Below are 21,151 nucleotides of genomic sequence, written 5' to 3'. Positions count from 1 at the left end.
GGAACTTGGAATGGTCTTGGACGATAGACATTGGTTAATCCCTTCAGAAATGTTATTACTAAGGGTAACTTGAAATACGATGGTTCCTCTGCAGTGCGCTTGAAGATCGAAAGCGCTGTGAGATAGCCCTGGATAGTGCCAACCTGAAGGCCCGAATTTGCCAAATAGAGTAGAAAAGATAACACCGTTGGTGTACCACATGAAAAGGGGTTGATATTCTATTCTCTACACCAGCTGCAAAATTTGTTCCAACGGCAGCGGTATAAAGTTTTTGTTGCTGGCCTTCTTGCCGAAAGCAACACCTCCATGACGTCATCTCGGAGGTCCCAATCCTTGTATCTCAACCTTGCAGATACCAAGCGTGAAGGTTGAGGGTTCTGATGTCTGGATGGAGAACCTGACCTCCCTTCTGCGAGAGAAGATTCTCCTTGAGTGGAAGACGAATTGGAGGGCAGATGGACATGTCCAGAAGGTCCGGGTACCACGTTCTCCTGGCCCAGTCCGGGGCAATTAGGATCATGGCTTTCCGGAACCTTCTCAACCTGATCATTTGAGGAATGATAGGGACTGGAGGAAACGCGTACAGAAGTGGAAACTCCCAGTCCACTACGAACGCGTCCCCTAGAGCTCCTCTCGGGGGAAATTCCCTTGAACAAAACTGATTGCACTTCCTGTTGATGCTGGTGGCGAACAGATCCACTTGAGGGGTTCCCCAAAGGGTGAAGATCTGTTGAAGGACTTCCTGAGCTAGTTCCCACTCGTGGGAGACTGTACTCTGCCTGCTCAGAGCGTCCGCTGTCAAGTTTTTCTCTCCGGCTAAGTGAACTGTCGATAGAGAGATTCCTTCTTGGATTTCCCAAAACCAGAGCTGCATCGCCTCTCTGCACAGAGGCAGTGATCCTACGCCTCCTCTTTTGTTGAGGTAGTGCATGGCCACTGTGTTGTCCGTCATTATCAGGACATTTATCCCCTGTACAGATGGCAGAAAAGCCTTCAGCGCTAGTCTGATTGCTCTCAGCTCTAACAGGTTGATATGTAGTCTGGACTCCGATGGAGACCAACAACCGCTGATGGTCAAGTCGTTGGCATGGGATCCCCACCCCGTGAGAGAGGCATCTGTGACTACTGTTATCTCCGGCCATGGTTGCCAAAACAGTTCTCCTTTCAAGATGTTCTCCTGGCAGGCCCACCACTGAAGGTCTCGAGCCACCTTGTCCAGAACCTGAAGGAGATCCGTCATTCTCCCTGAGAATTGCGACCACTGAGTTCTTAGTGCCCACTAAAGAGATCTCATTCTCAGGTGAGCCTCTGGCACAAGGAAGATGCAGGATGCCATGAGGCCTAGCAAAGACAAAAAGTTGAAGGCTGGGAGACGTTGGGCATTTTGAAACTTGGTGACCATCTGCAGAATATCTTGAGCCCTCACCTCTGGTGGCGAGGCTTTTCCAAGGGAAGTGTCCAGGACCGCTCCAATGAACTGGAGTCTCTGTGATGGTATCATCTGTGACTTCTTTAAATTGAGGGAGAAGCCCAGTTTGTGAAGGAAGTGGCAGACAATCTAGCTGGATCTGAGCTTGTTCCGGAGATGCAGCTCTGATCAGCCAATCGTCCAGGTAGGGGTAGACATGAATCCCTTCCCTCCTTAGATTTGCAGCCACTACCGACATTAGCTTGGTGAAGACCCTCGGGGTGGAGGTCAGCCCAAATGGCAGAACTCGAAATTGATAATGAGAGCCGCCAATTGCGAACCTCAGGTATGTCCTGTGTTTGAGATGGATTGGCACATGCAAATAAGCACCCTGAAGGTCCAGAGATATGAGCCAATCCTGGAGCTGGAGGGCCTGAAGGATCTGACAAAGAGTTACCATCTTGAACTTGTCCTTCCTGAGGAACTTGTTCAATTCTTTTAAGTCCAAGATAGGTCTCAGTCCTCCGTCCTTCTATGGTATTAGGAAGTAGGGGGAGTACCAGCCCTTGTTCCTCTCCACTACAGGTACCGGTTCTATGGCACCTTTCTCCAGCAGGTCTACAATTTCCTGCAAGAGGAGCGGATCTGGAACTTTCCGAGAGCTGTTCACCGGTGGATGACTGAGGAATGCGTAGAAAAGTCAGGCAGTAACCTTGGGCAACTGTCTCCAATGCCCAAGCATCTGACGTAATAGCCTGCCCCCTACTGGTGTCTTGTGAGGAGAGTCCTCAGAGTGATTTAGAGGCGGCTGATGCAGGTGCCGAGGGTAAAGCGGCACCTGCTGCTGCGGCTTTTGTACTTTTACCCCGTCCACCTCGGGTGAATCTTTTTTGACCTCTTTGAACCGACTGTCCTCTGCCTTTTCCGAATGCGGAATAAAAGCGAAAGGACTTACCTCTCCAAGAGGTTCCTGAGGGGCGATATGGCATTTGACAGATTGCAGCTCCCAGGGATTTTGCTGCTGCTTTGGATGTCTGTAACTTTTCTAGGCTCTCATCCGCCTTCTTACCAAACAAAGAAGAGCCGTCAAAGGGCATATTTAAAAGTCTGGCTTGTACATCTGAAGCAAACCCAGACTTTCGCAACCACGCAAATCTGCGGGTTGTAGTACTTGCCGCCATGGCCCTACTGATGCTGTCAGCAGAATCAATGCCAGTTTGAAGGGATTGGCACATTGTGTCTTTACCATCCTTAATGATGTTTAGAAACGCTTCCCCTTCTTCTCCCTCTGGGAGGCAGTCAGCCGCTGATGAAGCACACTCCCAAAGTGTATGGCTGAATCTTGCGAGCGTACAAGTAGCGTTAATAGATTTCAACGCCATGCTACATGCAGAAAAAACTTTCTTAGCCATAGCGTTGTATCTTTTGTCATCCCTGTCCTGTGGAACAGTAGGGTATGCCGATCTACTGCCTGATGCAGTTGCTGCTTGAACAACCAGACTCTCTGGAGTTGGATGTTTAGACAAAAATTCAGGGTCAGAAGTAGATACCCTATATTTGGCTGATAACTCTTTGTTAACCGCCGGGATCTCAGGAGTTTCCCAGTTAGCCAATATTTTTCTTTGTAATGCAGCGTGAAATGGAACCACAGGATCTTCCTGTGGGCCTTTAACTAAAATGTCTGTACGGTCATCCTGTTGGAATGCAGGTGAAGGTGTAGACCAACCCTGAATTCTATAATTCTTGCCATTAAAATTCTGTGAGGGGTCTCAGCATGTTCCCCTGGGTCTGGCTTGGCAAATTCTATTTCTGGGGAAGTATCTAACCCACTTGCCTCATGTAAGGATTCTCGAAGATCCTTTAACCTATTTTCCTCAGAGGTAAATTCCTCTGGTTCAGGTGTTGCAGATCTCTGCAACCCAAAAGGTCTTTCTTGATCCGAATCCTCCCCTTCCTCATAAATTGAGGACAAAAGGTCTGAAATGATCAGACCTTGGAAATGGCTTAAATCCCATTTCCAGAGAAGAAGGGGCTAAATTTGTCATAATTGGTTGAGAAAACGTCGACGTCATCGACGCGGACGTTAAAGGCTTTGAAAACACCGAAAAACGCGTTGAGAAGATTGGAAGAGGCCTTGAAGAATTTGAGAGGATCGGAATCCTACTTGAGGTTGTCGATGACCTTGAAGTCGTGTTAGAGGCCCTGGGTATGACCACTGGCTGTGAGCTAGTGACGGCCGGGGTTTGTTCTTTTTCGGCGTCAAAGACGGCGTCGATTTGATCGACCTATGCGTCGATGAGCCCTTCGATAATGGCGTCAATGACGCAGATTTATGCGTCGAAGGGACTTTCGACGATGGCGTCGATGGCACAGTGCCTTTGCTCGAGGGTTTGTGACGCTCTCGAGTAGTTTCTTTCGCCGGGTGCAATGACTCACGGCGTTTCGATTTTTCGGGTCTTTCACCCAGGGTATCACCCTCAGCTGTCTTCGAGGGGGTCGAGGCCGCTTTCTCCTTTTACCGAATTCCTCCCATTCAGCCCGAGAGCTATGTTTTGTGGGGCAGGTGACTCTTTCCCGGAAAAACAGAAGACGAGGAAGGGGATCTTCGACGTCTCTTACTTGAATGCTTGGATCTCGAAGAGTGGTGGAAACTGCTTCGAGACCTAGAACGAGAATGTTTCCTGTGTCGGCGAGGAGACGAATGTCTCGACTCTGCTGAGAAAACTTTAGAAGGAGTTTTAACTGTCTTACCTCTCTCAAGCTTCCCCTTACGCTCCTTCAAGGCTTTCGCAGTCATGGACATGCAGTCCTCGCACTCCGAACATTGGTGCTCCGATCCCAGGCACCACAAACAGATCCTGTGAGGATCTGTCAACAACATTTTCTTTCCACAGTCTCGACATTTTTTGAAGCCGGACCGTGGAGTCGTAGGTTTGGATGAGGAAGCCATCGAGTAAGAGTTGGTATTCTCGAGGAATAATGAAGAATATATTTTCTGACTAACGAACTGAGCAACGCGATTCCAAGGCCCACGAAGCACGGAAAAACAGAACTGAGCAACGGACGCTGCGCGAGTCTATTTATATGCATGATGACGTTGGCGCCGATACGGAGGCTGTCGAGGGACATTGGCTCGAGGGACATCGACGTGCAGCGCCTTCAACTGAAAAAAAATTTGCCGAGGCCAGCAAGCTGGAGATGATCTATCAAGCTAAGGAATACGTCGGAGGACACAATCCCTTCGAAATGTATTTTGGTGAAAAGCAAGAATGAGTTCTTAAAACCGCGTTATGTTTATGAATAGTGAAACAATTCTGTCATTCGATGTATTGGGTACTAGGTAGTATCACCTCAATTCATCGGTCTGCCTTCCAGGTGATGTCCCACTCCCCTTAAATGCTCAAGAGGAGCCGCTAATCCATCAGAACAGCAGCAACAAGTATTATAACCCATTAGGGGCAATCAGGAGATTGCTGATATGGGGTGGGATGAAGGAAATACAGCCCTTGCAGCATGAAAAGTGTATAGGGGCTAGTCACTTAGTGATCATTCAGGTCAGCTTGAACTAGCCACAGCACTTATTATTGGGACATAACTCACGAACACAGACGCTAATTTAGGAGAGCAACCCCTTAACTAGCTCAACTACCACAGAAGTACAGACATAGCTTGTTGGGAACATCACAGCTTCAGTAACAGCACTGATATGGGACTTTGCTTGTATGAAGGAGCACAACTTCCTAAACAGTCAACTCATAAGCATCCAATAAGATTCGTGGCATCAAGCATGGCAACTGGAACTTGGTAAACATTCCGGCATCCCTGAAGACTGCTAGCACTGGAGGAAAATGTGGTAGTATAGCAGTTCCAGTTTAAGTTGCAGAGGACTGCTGTGCCAATTCAAAGGTCCAGTAGACGGTATATGGGGTCTGAGAAGTCAAAATGCAATTGGGACTGGCTAACATACCGTGACGTGTGAGAGAGGTGCGACCGTCTTGAATTCCAGCTCTATGTCCGATTAGTGCCCCAGGAGTAACCTCTGATTAGTGGCACTTGGGGTTTAGGCACCAATTGGTTACTGAGGCCTCTCCAGCCTCCACAGTTGAAAGGTTTTAGAAAGCAGGCTAGAGGTCAGGTTCTGTTTCTTGGAAATCAGATACACTGGGAGGGATTTGCCAAAGGTACAACTCTTCAAAGTACAGTCTTGTTTAAAGCAAATTCGAGCTGTATAAGCATTGAGGTTTTTTATTTCAGTGGACATTAATTTCTAACTTGGAACCAGTATCAAGACAATTTTTACTGGCCAACTGAAAGGCCCCAGGTGAAATTCTTCCCTGTTCTTTTGGCAGGTATGCTGTTATGCTGTTGTAAGTGTAAACTCAATCATATTGCCATAACCATTGTCGCCTGCAGAGCCACTGAAACTTTGAATAATAAAAGTCTACTCAAGTATAATATTTCATGATATGTTTGATGAATAAGATGAAATAGATGGGATTCTAAAACTGGCAGCAGCAGTGGTGGCAGCTTGAAAGCTCATCTCCTTCCCTGGAGATTCTTGTTGATATCAATATGACGGATTCAATTGATATGACTCACCGCCCGCCCCCTTCTAGAAGATCCAAGTTGGGGATGGAGGATCAATATGAGACTGCAGATGTCCCCTACGGAAACTCTCAACCAGAGGGTCAGAGAAGACAAATGAAATGCTTCTGCTTCTAGTGCTGAAGGGACATCAACAGAGGCAGGGACATCATTTAGGGGTCTCACTTGCGATCCCCAAGTTCTCCCTTGCTACCCCTGTGGTCTCCCTTGTTAACCCTAAAAAAACTACAAAAATACAAAAAACAAATTGAAGCTCCTGGGCTGTGGCCAATGCCACGTGGCTCTTTGTTTCTAGAGTGGCTGGCTTTCTTGTTCGGGCTTCTTCAAAAAAAAAAAGAGGGGGTTCCTCAAGTGTAACACTTTGAGCAGGGACCCTAAATAAGAAAGAATAGGAATAACAAATAATGTGTCTTTCTGAAATTCTATACAATAATTGCTAGACTCATTAAAGGTTTATTTTAGGCACACTTCAGGGTGTGAGTCACTGATTTAGTCCGTTTTTAAACACCTTAAATTCACAATGCAGTGAAAATCCTCCAAAAAGCTTTTAGAGTAGAATAAGCATCCAATTCGGACTATTTATTGTGCTTTTCGCAAGTTGCAGTTATAGCGTGTTTTTTTCTGCTGATACATATGGTGATCCATTCTTGTATGAAATGTTTATCACGTTACAGTGAAAATGTAACCATATTTTTCATAGTGTACTTAGAAACAATGTTTTGTGATGCCACTTCCTGTTTTGTCAAGGGGTAAACAGTCATGCTCCATCGCTTTCCATGATGTCACTTCGGGGTGGGGGTCAAATGACATCACTTCATGTGATGTCTTTGGGGGGTCAAGGATCATGTGATGTCACCTATGCTACCCCTGGCATTTTGGTGAAATGATGTCCCTGAACAGAGGGCTACCTAACAGAAATTTTGGATGGAGCGGTGTTATCCATAGGAAAAATCTAACAAACAGTGCTTGAGATGAAAAAGGATCAAGCTTTGGTCAAGAAACACGATGAAGAACTGGAAAGTAGAGTTTCCTGTGCAGAGTATCAGCTCAGACGCTGGAAAGAAAAGTGACACATTTAACTCCATTTCTAGATTCTACTCATAAGAAAATAGCAGAGCAGAAAAACTATTCAAGAAGGTCTAACATTAGGACTATTGGCTTTCCAGAAGATATAGAGGAAGGTTGTCCTATATATATGTTTTACAGAAAATCTTGCTTAGGCAGTTGGACCTTCCCACTGGAAAAATGTTGGAGACTGAAAAGCATATCTGAAGTTGGCCCCTAAGCCATAGGTAGGCCAACCCACTTGAGCTTTCATAGGGAATTTATTGAGATTCCCAGTGAAAGAGATGTTAATGATGAAGGCCAGAGAACTTGGGGAAACTGAAATGGGGTGAAAGCGAAAGATAATGTTCTTTAATGATTATGGTAAAAACATTGTCATCCAAAGGAAGTGGTTTGCAGAATCGACACAATTGGGCAGGACTAAAAACCTCTTTTACTATATGGTGTATCCTGCAATTCTAAAAGTCATTGTGGATGGAGTAACACATTCATTTGTGGAGCATCATAAAGCTAGAGTACTCCCCTTAAGTGGTCAGTGTTAATGCTGTCTGTTTATTAGTATATTGTTTCCGTTCAATATTGCATTATATGTAGGTTGTTCATCTTAAAATGGTGACAAATTGTTTACCGTTGTTCCTTCATTTTTATTTTTATTTTAAAGCATTGAAATGTCAATGTAAGCATGTTACCGGATGGATTTAGGTTCTCTATTCTAACATCTGTGTGTTCTTGCACGGACATCCTGTTGCATGACCGTTACACTTGACGTACACTAGTGTGTCTAGTGTATGGGAGCAACAATGGCTTACTTCTGGAGACGATGGCACTGGACACTTGACGTGCGCCACATACGAACATAATGCCCAGGTTTGCCTTCACTGTAGTTCTCGGCTCTCCGTGCCATCCACGATACTCATAGGCCCGGGCTATATTTTTTTCAAGCAGCGTTGGGTGCCTAACAGGGTTAGGACAGAGTGACCTCTGTCTATCAGCAACTTTTCCAGATTACATGTTATGGAAAGGAAGTGCAAACATTGGTTATTCATCGTGCAGATCTACAGCTGGCTTTTAACAATGGCTCATATGGTTTAACCTATCCTATTACCAACAAACCCTCACGCTCGTTATCAGCATCTTGTTTAAATAGCCTACATGTACCCTTGTCAACTGGAACATTTAACTGTTTGTGTCTCTCAAATATCCATTACTTGTTGAACTATTAATCGGGCATAGATGTCATGTTTATGGGGTAGTATTGAGGACCGCTCACATACCAAACTTCTATTCATGTTTTGTCTTGTTCATTTTTTGTTTTTCAAGTGTCATGGTTACTAGACATACCAAGGTTTAAGCCTCTGGTAATTGGGTGCATGTTGCATCACAGGTTTGGTTCTTTTTATTAAAGTTTATTTTGTTTTATTTTCCCATTTAATATAAGCTTTCACTTTATTGATTTTTTTGACTCCTTGTGAACTCAATTGTTGCATACTGTTATATCTTTCAGAAGGCTGGTTACTGTACCTATACTCTTTACATGAGCCTATGGTTACAATGTATATAAATATAAGGGTATTGTGGGATTTTTACTTTAATCGCAGAGTTGGGAGATATGAATATGGATGTGATAACTTGTATTGTGCAAGATGACTAGTTGCTTTTGTTCCTTAAGCTGGAATGTTAAGGGTTTTAACAATACCGTTAAGAGAATAAAAGTCCTTACTTTTTTAAAATAAGAGGCAATCTGATATAGTATTGCTACAAGAAACACATTTACAATTGGAACATGCTGATTATATACTGAACAAAACATATGTTAAGGAGATATCCAGTGGTTTTACCACTGATTCTAGAGGAGTGGCTATTTTATTTAGGAAATAATTCAGATTCTCAGTGGATAAAATAGAAGTGGATTTAGAGGGCAGATATGTTGTGGTGAATCTGTTTGTTGAAAACAGATATTTTAAGCCTTTTAAATATCTATACGCCCAATGTGCATAGAAAGATTTTTTAACGAAATGAATATGGTCGGGGGGGGGATAACAGAGGTTATGATAGGAGGGGATTTTAACGCCACCTTAGATGCGGAGGGGGTGGATAAGAAAGGAGAGGCTGATTCTTATGCAGAAGAAAGGGCTAGGAAAGGTATTTTGAACCTTATGCAATCATGGGATCTCACTGACATCTGGCGATAATTACACTAAGGAATCAGATGATATATATATTCCATTCAATACCTCATGGAACATCTTTATTCACTGACCTTCTCTTGGTTGGTAGAAATATCTGTGGAGATGTATGCAGCCTGATATAGGCAACATTGTGATCTCTGATCCTGCCAGTATTGAAGTGACTTTGGATAGATCTTTGGAGCGTTTGCGGGGCAAAATGTATTGGAGATTAAATGGGCGTATATGAATGAATAATGATTTTGAAAATAATAGAGAACGAGATATTACTGTACTAGTTAGTCAACAATCTGTCCATTATCTAGGATGCTTTAAAAGCAACAGTACATGGTAAAATAATGAGCTTTGCATCTTATAAGAGAAAACAAAAAAAGGCTGAGCTTCTTAGATTTGAGACAGAAAACAATTTAGCTGAAGAAAAGTACAATTCTGTGGACAATAGAAATGTTATTAACGGACCAGGTAATGCCCTGGGCCAGTAAGTAGCCCATGCAAAGTGGGGGTTTTAACGATAACACAGGGCATTTCCTGCCCCGGTCATGTCCCCCTTGCGAGGGCAATATTGGCATTAGTATCCCGGCATGTTGTACCAGAGTACTAATAGCATTTTTTTAAGTTGAGAAACCGGTTCACTGTTTCTCAACTTAAAAAAAAAACCTACAACAAGATGGCCGCCATGGATCGGGGTGGGGGGAATACACATAGTTCCTTCTCCCTTGCCATGGTGGCTAGTCACGCGTCAGGGATGCACTGGGAACTACTGTTCCCAGTGCGGGCAGCAGTTCACAATGTAAGTTGGGCAGGGATTTGGGGTGCTAAATATGTGGAAAACGGTGGTGGAGGAATGGGGACGCGGGGGCGCATGGGAAAGGATTATCCAGTGAGGGAAGATGTTGGCATCCAGCTCCGATGAGGCTCAGAGTGGGGATTTTACCATATAGTAAGGCCCCCGTTCTGACCCTACTCATTGGCTGGGAGGTCGAAACACCACCCAGCCGGGTACCAATGTTGAATACGAGATATTCTCTTGAATATGAATTAAGTTTGAGAACAGAAAAGGACTTTTACACTAGGCATGCATTTTGGGAGCGTGGAGAAAAAGCGTGTATAAGCACCTGAATAAGAAAGAAGTTAAGAGACATTCTTTTTATTTTGGGTGAGGAGGTAGGCATCTTGAGGAGAAATGAAGATATTTGCAGGGCCTATAAACAATACTACACCAATCTGGATAGTGACGAGGGTCACACTGATGAGTCAGTGGTCTGCGATTATATAGGTCAGGTAGCTATCCTCAGTTTGGAAGACTTTGCTTGGATGAAGAAATAACTTTTCAGAAAATTGTAGAATCTATGGAGGCTATGACTTCAGGGAAGTGTCCAGGCTCTGATGAAATTCCAATTGAGTTTTATTAAAACTTTGGTCACGTTCTTGCTCCCTTCTTAAAGCAGCTGTAAATGGAAATCGTTGCAAATGAGTAAGTTATGGATTCTATGCGGTCAGTGTTGATTATGGTTATTCCTAAATTTGTGAAAAGAAATCTAACTGTAGCAACTTGTGCCTGATTTCTTTGTTAAATATGAATGTAAAACTCTTACCTAAAATCTTTGCTAGGAGGCTAAATAGTCTAATACCTAAATCGGTTCATAAAAATCAGACTGGCTTTGTGAGTGGCCATAATAGTTGTGATAATATGAAGGAGTTGTTAGATGTTTTCACCTTAGGAAAAACTCTGTGGAAGTGTGCGCAGCTGTCGGCAGTGACACTGAAAAGCTTTCCATAAGGTGAACCGGGTATAGTTAGGACAGGTTCTGCTTAAAGTGAACCGTGGCTCTTGCTTTTCGCAGCTTTTTAAGCCTTTGCATAATTGAGCAAAAGCTGAGGTGGCGGTCAATGGTTTCACGTCAGACTCTTGATATATAAATAGGGACACGCCAAGGTTGTCCTTTATCCCCTCTGCTATTTGACCTGTTTATAGAACAGCTAGCTACTGTAATTAGAACACATGCCAACATAAAGGATATTTGGAATGGTAATTGCACCTTAAAGGTGCTCTTACTTGCAGGTGGTCTTTTAGTAATGTTGTCTGACCTGGAACATTCTTTTCGGGGGCTAATGTCAACACCAAACTTGTTTGGTAGAGTACCTGACTACAAAGTCAATGCCTCCAAAACGATAATCTTTCCCATTTCGACTTCTTGCCATAGGGGTTTATTTGCTGTGGGGTGAGATATATGGGACAATCAAGGTTTTAAATTCTGGGGTATCCAGATTACCAATGATATTAATTTGCTTCTATCAAGATCTGGATTGAAACTTGTGGAAATATCTGCGCTGTGCCGAAAAATGGGAAAAACTGAACCTGATGCATTGGGGTAAGGTAAATGCAATAAAAATGACTTCACTACCTATGTTATTTAATGTATTTAGCATGTCTACCCCCTCCCCTCTTTCTGGTAGGCTGGTAGCAGAAATAAACAAGGTTTTATTACGTTTTTCTGGGTGAGACAGTGGTAAAGCAAATATCCCAATAGATGTTCTCCAGAAATCTGTATAATTGGGGGCATTCCGTTACCCTAAAAAAACAGTATCCCAATGCTTATAGGCTACGTACATTACACCAATGGCTTAGGGCAGTTCATAGGAGGTAGTCCAAATAAGGTCTGAATTGAAAAGAATTGTGTTTCCCCAAATCCACTGGATAGCCTGCTATATATGGAAAAGAAACTCCCAATAAACACCACTCTTCCGACAGGGAGTCATGTAAAAAAGAAATGGATGAAGAGTAATGAAGTGTGAGGGGAAAAATATTTCCTTTGTGAAAACCCAGTGATATAAATTGATAATCACACGCGTTACTGGGTCTCGTGGAAAAAGGCGGGAATATGGAAGTTAGGTCAAGTGTATGATGGTCATAACTTGCTAGATTTTTAATTTTTGCGATTTTAATATGAGCTGCAATTAACTGAGAACCGACCATCTAGATTTACAAAATCCTTTTAGTACATTATTTTCATGTTTACATGCTAAAATGCATACTTGACCCAAGACTATCCATTTATGATAAAGTATGCATATTTCTGCCTCAACACCTCATGCACATTTGGCTCCCCCTGAGCTTGGTTCTGCCTCTCAACAAGGTAGAACTGCTTGGGAATCGGATCTCAGACAAAGGTTGTCCGATAATGAATGGCCTCTGATATGTACAGGGCCAGTAGATTTAGAATAGATTTATATCTGCGTTTTACGCAGAAGAAGAAAATTATGTGCATTGGTCTCCATGGAAAATGTGGTCTTGTAAATTAAGCCTGGACAACACAAGTTGAACTTGTAAGAAGCATATAGGTATTAGCCTGCGCATGGTTTGGTCAGATCAGAAGGTCCAATCTTTTGGGGATGAAACTATTCAACTTATAGATCTTGTGCTAGGTCTTTCCCTGCCACATACACTTATAATCTGTGTGTGTTAGGTTTGTTCCCTGCAAATATCAATGTGTGCAAAGATAAGTTCTGTTGGACCTACAGAGCATTTCTAATGGCCAAGAAGCATATCCCGAGTCATAGGAAGACTAATAGTAGGCTTACTGTTGAAGATTGGCTGCATAGTCGGTCGATCCTTTCTGATGGAGAAAGGGAATCTGTTCTACTTCAGCAACAAAATGACAAATGTGATGAAATGTGGTGTACTTTAATTATATGGTTGGATATTGGCTGTCCATTCTTTTTTAATTGGTTGTAGATATTTTATTGTATATGTGAACATATGAAGCTGCAAACCTATTTCATTTAACTGTTCTTATATTATTCTCCTATATTGAAAATATAACAAAATGTATAAATAAAGATGAAATAGAGAAAGAAATAAACACCCTTAACCATATTGAAATGCTGATTTTAAAATAGGAGAGAAAGGTCTCTCTGCATAGATGCAGTTCCCAAGAAAACCTCACTATTTTTAAAAGGAAAAGAGAATAGAGCATTTTAGAAATAAAACTAATAATGTGTTAGTTTGAATCATATATGTTACACGCTAGTGCAAAAGCGGGCAATGTGGAACGTGAACATTTTCCTAGTGCACCCCCTTTATTTGGTTCAATTAAATTCTGTGTTTCTTTTCTTTTCCTCTTCAGCTGACTATTACATGGTAATGCGATTTAATATGTTGGCATGGGGCCATGACTGTTTTCTATTGGATTCTTGAGCATGTGCAGAAAGTAGAGGTGAGGTCATTTAGACACGCATTCGGTATAAAGTGGTTACGTCCAGTAGAGAAAAAGCATTGCTTATAGAGCTCAAATGACATGATGGGAGAGGCGCATATGTCCCTCGGCAGGACTCTTATGTAGGACTTATGTGACCCGGTGACTGGGAGTAGATAAAGAATGACTAAACATGAATTAAATGATTTGTTGTGTTTGAGAGAGGCAGGATATTTCTGCCAGAAGTCCTAGTGATGGTTTCCAGAATGTCCCCAAGTTGTGAATCTGTCTAAAAACCTATAAAGAGGCAGGGTCTGGTGGATGGGTCAGGTTACAGCGGTTGCTACCCAGTCGACGAAGGATGTATTTCTTGTCTTGCAAGACAACAATAAAGCCCTCTCTGTCATACAAAATTGATGCATGAGCCTGGTTTCTCCGGCAGCACACTGTTAACAATTATTAGTAAAATGCCAATGGCAGGAACATCGACACCTGAAAGAAAGCACATACAAAAGTCTCACTTCAATCACAAAAGCTTCCCCCTGGTTTAACAAAGCAGGCCCTAGAAGACAGATAATCTTAAATACATTACCCGGAAAATATCATGATAATCTAGTCTGGACACCATCACAAGGCTCTTTGGTGCAAACACTTGAGCAGGTTGAATTAAACCAGATTCGTCATCTTCTGTTTCAATCTCCTCATGCTTGATACCCTAAAATCAAAAGAAATCAAGTAAATCAAAAAAATATTGCATTTATGGCTGTTTCTGCTAAATTAACGTGAAGAATAGAATACAACAAGATTACAAACCAGTATATCCACAGTGCTATTTGATGACCAGGAAGATTCTGGTTCCGGGCAGATATATGATGGCACATGACTTCCTCTTGACGGATTGTACATCAAAATGTAACCAAAAGTTAGACTGACCACTCCATTTCTTTTGCCAAGTTTGGAGAAGATTGGTCAAGTGTGGGAAAAGTTAAAAGTTGGGGACAGAGGTATGATTCATGAAAGTCACTTGGAATGGTTTATCTTTCGTTATTTCAGATTTGTAAAAACTGCATCAATAACAAAAGTATTCATAATCCCTAATCAAATGTAATACATAATAACATACAATATGAATGATATCAATAACAGTAGCATTCATAAACAAATGAGTCGTGTATCACAGATTAAAACAATTTACAAAGCAGATCATAAAATCTTATCAAAAGGTTTGTGTCACAAGGAGAAGTGTCATGTAGAGGAGCAAGTCGACACATTCTCCCTAGACACCACCCCATCACCCCGGTCCTATTGGAATGACAGACGAGGAGCCACAATTGGGAACCCATGCACAAGTTTATGGGACATCTCCATACCACGTCTATTATATGAAAGACGATATGCACTAAGGCAGCCATTCAGAAGATATCCTCACGTTGAAACAGTGGAGGTAAGCTACCAAGAAGGATGTCCCTTGCCGAGTTGTCAAAATGCAGCCATGAATAAAATTATGTGCGACATGGATCTACGTTAAAGTCTCAGGACAGCAAAAGAATGTCCCAAAGCAGATGTATGAATCCATGCTGAAATCATATGAAAATACTTGAGAATAACGATGTAACTGGAGTACTAAGGAAAATATGTGCTCCATGATGTAGTACGTATGAACACAAAGAAGAATGAAGTGACCCACTGGTCAATAACTGTAAATACGCTGAAACGCAAGGTAGAAAGAATACATAAAAGCTTGCTTATGAGAGGTATATTCAACGTTTAGGATGGCCATTAGAAGAAGATGGATGACGGCTTATGTAAATCAACCCAGCTACCACCAAATACAAACCCAGGATCTTAACGTGGAAAGATGGTGAAGAAACAGTTTTCCCTTGCGAAATAAAGGAGTACATTGGCTTGGAACCAAGGATGCTATTTCGAGAAATCTAAGGAAAACACAGAGGGCGTCTACGAGCAGACCATGAGCAAGGACATATTTCCCAAATATTAGAAGGAACAAGAACATTTATTGATGCCAAATATTGGACAATTAAAAGGGCATGAAGTTAATATCGGATAAAGAGAGCAAGTCTCTAAAGGCCAAGAGGAGCAACTGCACCCAGCATAATTGAATCAAATAGTGTTAAAAAATTAAATAAAAATAAAAAAGCACCGTCAATATGGACAATGTCATGGTCTTGTAACAGGTGACAAAGAGCTCACAAACAAGGGCTATTCATTAAGCCTGAAGCTAAGTTAATGATATGCCTACACTCCCTCTAATGTCCCGAAACAGTGCAGACTAGCAAGGTCAGCCTTTAAACAGAAGACACTGGCATGAGGCCTACTGATGAGAGAGGGAAGACTAATTGGGGAAATAAGGGGAAAGCTGACGTATCTCCAAGCACCTGGGTTTTGTTCCTAAGTGCATGCTGCTAGAAAGCAGAATGTCCAGGATTGGAGCTGGGTTGCCAACAATTAGAAAAGCCTTGCCATGCACTTTTACATACAATGTTGCAAAGTATGATTCTGCTGCCACATTCTCTATGATGAGTGTCTTGCACCACGTGTATAGAAGTAGCTCAGGGTGTGTCTTACAGATAAGAGACCACCAATGAGAGACCAACACATGTATATTCTATGGGTAGACGTATTCCCCAAATCCAATCCCAACCCTCGATAGGTTTTTAAAACTTGCCACGTAGGATGACATCATAGATGACGCATCTAGCATTATATAAACTAAGTATGATGGAAAAGACATTGTGATCCTGCATAAATCGACTTGATGAGTGTTCATTCACCCTGCTTTACTTCTCGGATATGAAAGCAGTATTTTACCATCTCCTTTAAGTCTGTCTGGTTATTTGGTCTGAGATATTTTACTGGCAATTCCATCTAGCACACAGATGCTTCAAGGTGCTAGAGCACATTTGGTAGCAGTACATATGGTTCAGGTCTAATCGACCTAGAGTCTGGACCTAGATTTGCAGACGATTGACTCCTCCCGTCATAAGCCAGACGAGCGCAGCATTTCCTGCGGCAAGCGGTGCGCAAAATTATCACATGATCAACATATGGTAGACAGGTCCCCCTTTGAAGAAATTCCTGTTCGGTCCCCGCAGGTGCCCCGTGGACGAACTAACTGGTTGATTGTGGGAGAGTCGATGCCACACAGAGACCAGCGTAGTTGCTAAAAACATAAGGGGGGTATAGAATTATGTTAGGGTGTAAATAAGAGACAAAGATTAACTGGATTTTTGGGGATTATAAAAGGAAGAGAGATGAGGATACCTCGAATTCACATGCTCTATAGAGGCGGAAAGAGTACAGGCTATAGTTCTATATATATATATATATATGCTGTGGCCGTGTAGTTATGGTTAAGTTGCCGTTTCCATAGGAAGAGCACCTTTTGGGCGGCCTATAACTCTGCTCCCCCTGGACGAATCCTCACCAAACTTTGCAAAAAAAGTATATGAGCCACTCTGAATTTTCTTGCAAAGTTTGGTGAGGATTCGTCTAGGGGGGAAGTTATAGGGGGGGGGGGGGTCCCAAAACATCTTTTTTTCCCATAGACATAATGGGAAAAAACTTTGTGCACGCCTACAGCCCAACCCGCTGGATGGATTTTCACCAATTTTGCAGCAGGAACGTCGGCCTGGTCCCGAAAGCGTACTTTTGTTAATTTGGTGTAAATCCGTCCAGTAGTTTTTAAAAAAATGACCAAAACAAAGCAAAAAAATGTGTGATATCTATGTCCGCTCCGCGGACACACCTCCCTGTTCGCTCCACGGACAAGAAACCGATTGGCTAAGGGGCTGGCGTCCTGACCGCGGACATGCGTCATCTCTGCTGATTGGCTGCAGTGGCACGTGTTCTGCGTCAGATTGTTTGGATGCGCCCGATATCTTGGATCCGCCGACAGCGCAGCGGCGACCAGCAGCAACATGCTATTTCGAGACCTATTTTGCTGTGTCATAGTGCTTGGGGAGGTTCACACAGTAAAAGATGGGTGAAAAAATATTTGTTCAGGTGGTAGGTGTTAATGATGTATTCTCTATGCATGCCTTGTTCGGAATGTTTGTGTGTATAGAAAATGAGGGTTTCAATAAGGGTAGTATTTCAGTCCGTGCAGTGCACAGGCACCTTGAAACTGTTCTAAGGACACGCGTGGTGTGAGCGAATATTGAAATTGAGTACATGTTGTTATTACATTACTTTTTTCCTATGGGTGTGCTATTGATTAGTACGCCACCATGGGTGCGACATGCTGCGGTGGTTGTGGTCAGGGCCTAGAGTCTTGGCTGCATGGCCGTAGGCCGAAGGCCATATTTCCAAGACTCTAGGCCCTTGCCACAACCACTGCAGCATGTCAGACCCATGGATACACCTGTAGTATTGATTATCGATTAGATGGTTGTGGGGAGTGTGTACAGTCTTGGGTGCATGGCCAAAGGCCATGCACCCAAGAACAAAGTTATAAGCACTGGAGGTATAAGCCACTGCACACCCATACATTGTAATATCTATGGACATACAGGTAGGAGTCTAGCCTCGGGCAAGAACCACTGAAGCATACCACAACTATCGATACACCCCTACTAACGCACATCACTCAGGTGGTTGTGGGGAGGATCTGCAGTCTTCAACAAACTTGTCCACTCTAAAGTTATATGGCAACATGGATTTTACATAGTGCGGTGGTTGTGGGCAGGACATACAGTTTTGGGTGCATGGCTGCAGGCTGTAGGCTATACACCGAAGAGTGTAGACCCTGCCCACAAGCAGTGCAGGATATCACATTCATACATCACACCCATACATTCGATTATGTATCTGGTAGGTGTGGGCAGGGCCTAGAGTCCTGGGTACAAATTGAGTGCATGCTACAGTTATAATGTTTCATTGTATGGGTGTGTCACTCAGATATAAGGAACCATGGGTGTAATATGCTGTGGTGGTTGTGGCCAGGGCCTAGAGTCTTGGGTGCATGGCCGTAGGCCATACTTCCAAGACTCTAGGCCCTGGCCACAACCACCGCAGCATATTACAGAAATGGATAACCCTGTAGTATTGCTTATCGGTCAAATGGTTGTGGAGAGTGTGTAGAGACTTGGCTACATGGCCGAAGGCCATGCACCCAAGAACAAAGTTATACGCACTGGAGCTACAAGCCACTTCACACCCATACATTAAAATATGTATGGACATACGTCTAAGACTTTAGGCCCTGGCCACAACGACTGCTTCATATCACAGCTATACATACGCCTGTAGTATTGCACATCACACAGTGGTTGTGGGGAGGCCCTGCAGTCATGGGTGCAAGGCAGAAGGCCATGCACCCAACAGCACATGTATACGCAGTGTTGTTACAAGCCACAATGGGTGTGATATGGTGTGGTAGTTGTGGCCAGGGCGTAGAGTCTTTGGTGCATGCTTATAAGCAATGCAGTTGTAAGCCACTATGGATTTTATACACTGCATACCCATACATTAAAAAATCTATGGCTTTACACCCAAGTCTGTAGCCTGTGGCCACAACTACTGCAGCATATCACAGGTATAGGTACACTTGTACTATGAAACATCATTCAGGTGTTTGTGGGGAGGGTGTAGCGTTTTGGGAGCATGCCTGAAGGCCATGCTCCCAAAACCAATTTTATAAGTAGTTAAATTAGAAGCCACAATGGTTGCGATATGCTTTTCTGGTTCTGGCCAGGACCCAGAGTCTTGGGTGCATGGCCAAAGACCATGCACCCAAGACTGAAGTGATAAGCAGTGAGGTTATAAGTGAACATGGGCGTGATGTGGTGCAGTGGTTGTGTGTACGTTCTAGTGTCTTGGCTGCATGGCAGCAGACCATGCACCCAAAACTAAACTTAGAAGTAGTCAAATTAGAAGCACCATGGTTTGGATATGCAGCGATGGTTGTGGGTAAGCCTAGTCTAGGTTGCTTGGCCGTAGGGTGTGGGTAGTAGGTTATACATCAAAGATGCTAGGCCCAACCTAGAGCCACTGCACCATATTACTGCCATAGATTAGCCGTGTAAATTTGCATATATATGAAATTACTGTAATTATACTTACTGTTTAATTAGTGCAGAATCCATGTATGTTTTACATGACTGTAGTACTTGGCGGAACTAGCCTTTTTTAATTTTTTGTGATAAAAGAAAAAAGCATGTTAGTGTTTGCATTTTATGAAGACTTATTACATTGTATAATAGACAGTTTAGCTTTTTTTTTAACCCTCATATTTAGTTTACAAACCAGTGTACTGTGCATTTTGCTCAGTTTCTGTGTTTGTTTTGCAAATCCTTGGGTCTGGGGGAAAAGAAACATTGTCGGATTGTCGGATTAAAACAAAACTTTATTTGCTATGCTACAAACTATTTCTTTGAGTGCTTCCTTGTTCTTTCTGATTAATGTTATGTTTGTTGCCTTGTTGCTATTTTTAACAGCAGTTAGATACCTGTTGGCGTATTCTAACTGTGCATTTGTTGTTATGGTTCTGTGATATTCATTTATCTGTGTCGTTGTTATACACTCTTGGGCAGTTAGATACCTGTTGGCATATTCTAACTGTATGTAGTCTTTCACTTCATTTTTTGGTAATGTTGAAGGACACATTAGTCATTAAATTTTGGCTTTAAAAAGATTAAATACGCATTTGTAAGATTAGCTGGCAATCTCTGCTTTAGAGTAATGGTGCTATCATTACATTCCACCCATCCACATTTATTTTTAATGTATGCAGTGTAGTGACCTGCAATGGTTGTAGCTCCTGCATGGTAGATTATACCTACTGTTGTAAAGGTTGTCTTTCCAAGTGTGTGTGAATCCAGTCAGCTTGCAGTTGTTTTTCGTACCATCTGCATTATAAAGTAGCAGCATAAGTATTATGTACTTACTATGAGTTTGTATCAGTAAGGTGGAGCGATTGTCTGAATTGCACATAGTACATAATCTGCCATGGTTTGCATTCTATACAAGTTGCTGAAATGGAATGAATTCATAATTAGGTATGGCTACATACACACATCGCTCATTTGGGATTTGTTCCTGTATGACATTGCTACAGAGAGGGCATGTATGTTTCCACATGTATGAAATCTGGAAGATTTCATTCATAGGTATGCATATGTTTTCCAGTACTTGTAGTAAGTACATTAGAAATTATTGTGGTTCTTCTTGTGTGTTTATAGTGAATCTCACCATTCCAGCACAGTAGTCCAATTCTTGTCCTATTCTCTGAACACTGTACGTGTTGTCAGGATTGTTTGTTGCGTTTCTATGAAGGACTAACATTTGCAAACACAATTGGTCTGTACTGTGTAAGTAAATACTGTTAACAATTTGTGGCAATTGAAATAAAATATTCATTGCTACATTTTCATAGCAACTTACACCAGTTTCATTTGAAAATTTGAATGGACCAGCTAGTTCCGTATCAGAGTGCTTTTTTCAGAGTTTCTCTTCCTTCTTTGAAGAGGTATCTGGTTTACTTTCCCTAATAGGTTCTTCTTTGCTTGTGGTAATTGATGAACCTTTACCTTCTTTTGTTTTCTTTGAAGGATTTGCTGTCAGATTCTGTTACATTTCTGATTGAATTCGTTTTCTTTTACCACGTTTTACTTTTTCTGGAACAAGATATTGTTTTAGATGGGGGTGTACAGTGAACGCAGTCTATTGTATTC

The 21,151-nt window shown here is 42.5% G+C and overlaps 1 protein-coding gene across 4 annotated transcripts in view; it reads right to left on the bottom strand.

Moving 5' to 3' along the window:
• Positions 1–21,151, bottom strand: part of SBF2 (SET binding factor 2) — a 2,983,421-nt gene that overhangs the window by 2,029,188 nt on the left and 933,082 nt on the right. For all 4 annotated transcript variants that reach the window (XM_069623660.1, XM_069623661.1, XM_069623662.1 and 1 more), the window contains exon 4: positions 14,053–14,175. In XM_069623660.1, the coding sequence (XP_069479761.1) occupies positions 14,053–14,175 (123 nt within the window). The remainder of the gene's footprint in view (positions 1–14,052; positions 14,176–21,151) is intronic.

Source organism: Ambystoma mexicanum, chromosome 11 (assembly GCF_040938575.1).
Source record: "Ambystoma mexicanum isolate Mex_15411 chromosome 11, UKY_AmexF1_1, whole genome shotgun sequence".
Taxonomy (NCBI): Eukaryota; Metazoa; Chordata; class Amphibia; order Caudata; family Ambystomatidae; genus Ambystoma; species Ambystoma mexicanum.
The sequence above is the reverse complement of the archived record's forward strand: the minus strand, read 5'-3'. Positions and strand labels throughout refer to the sequence as shown.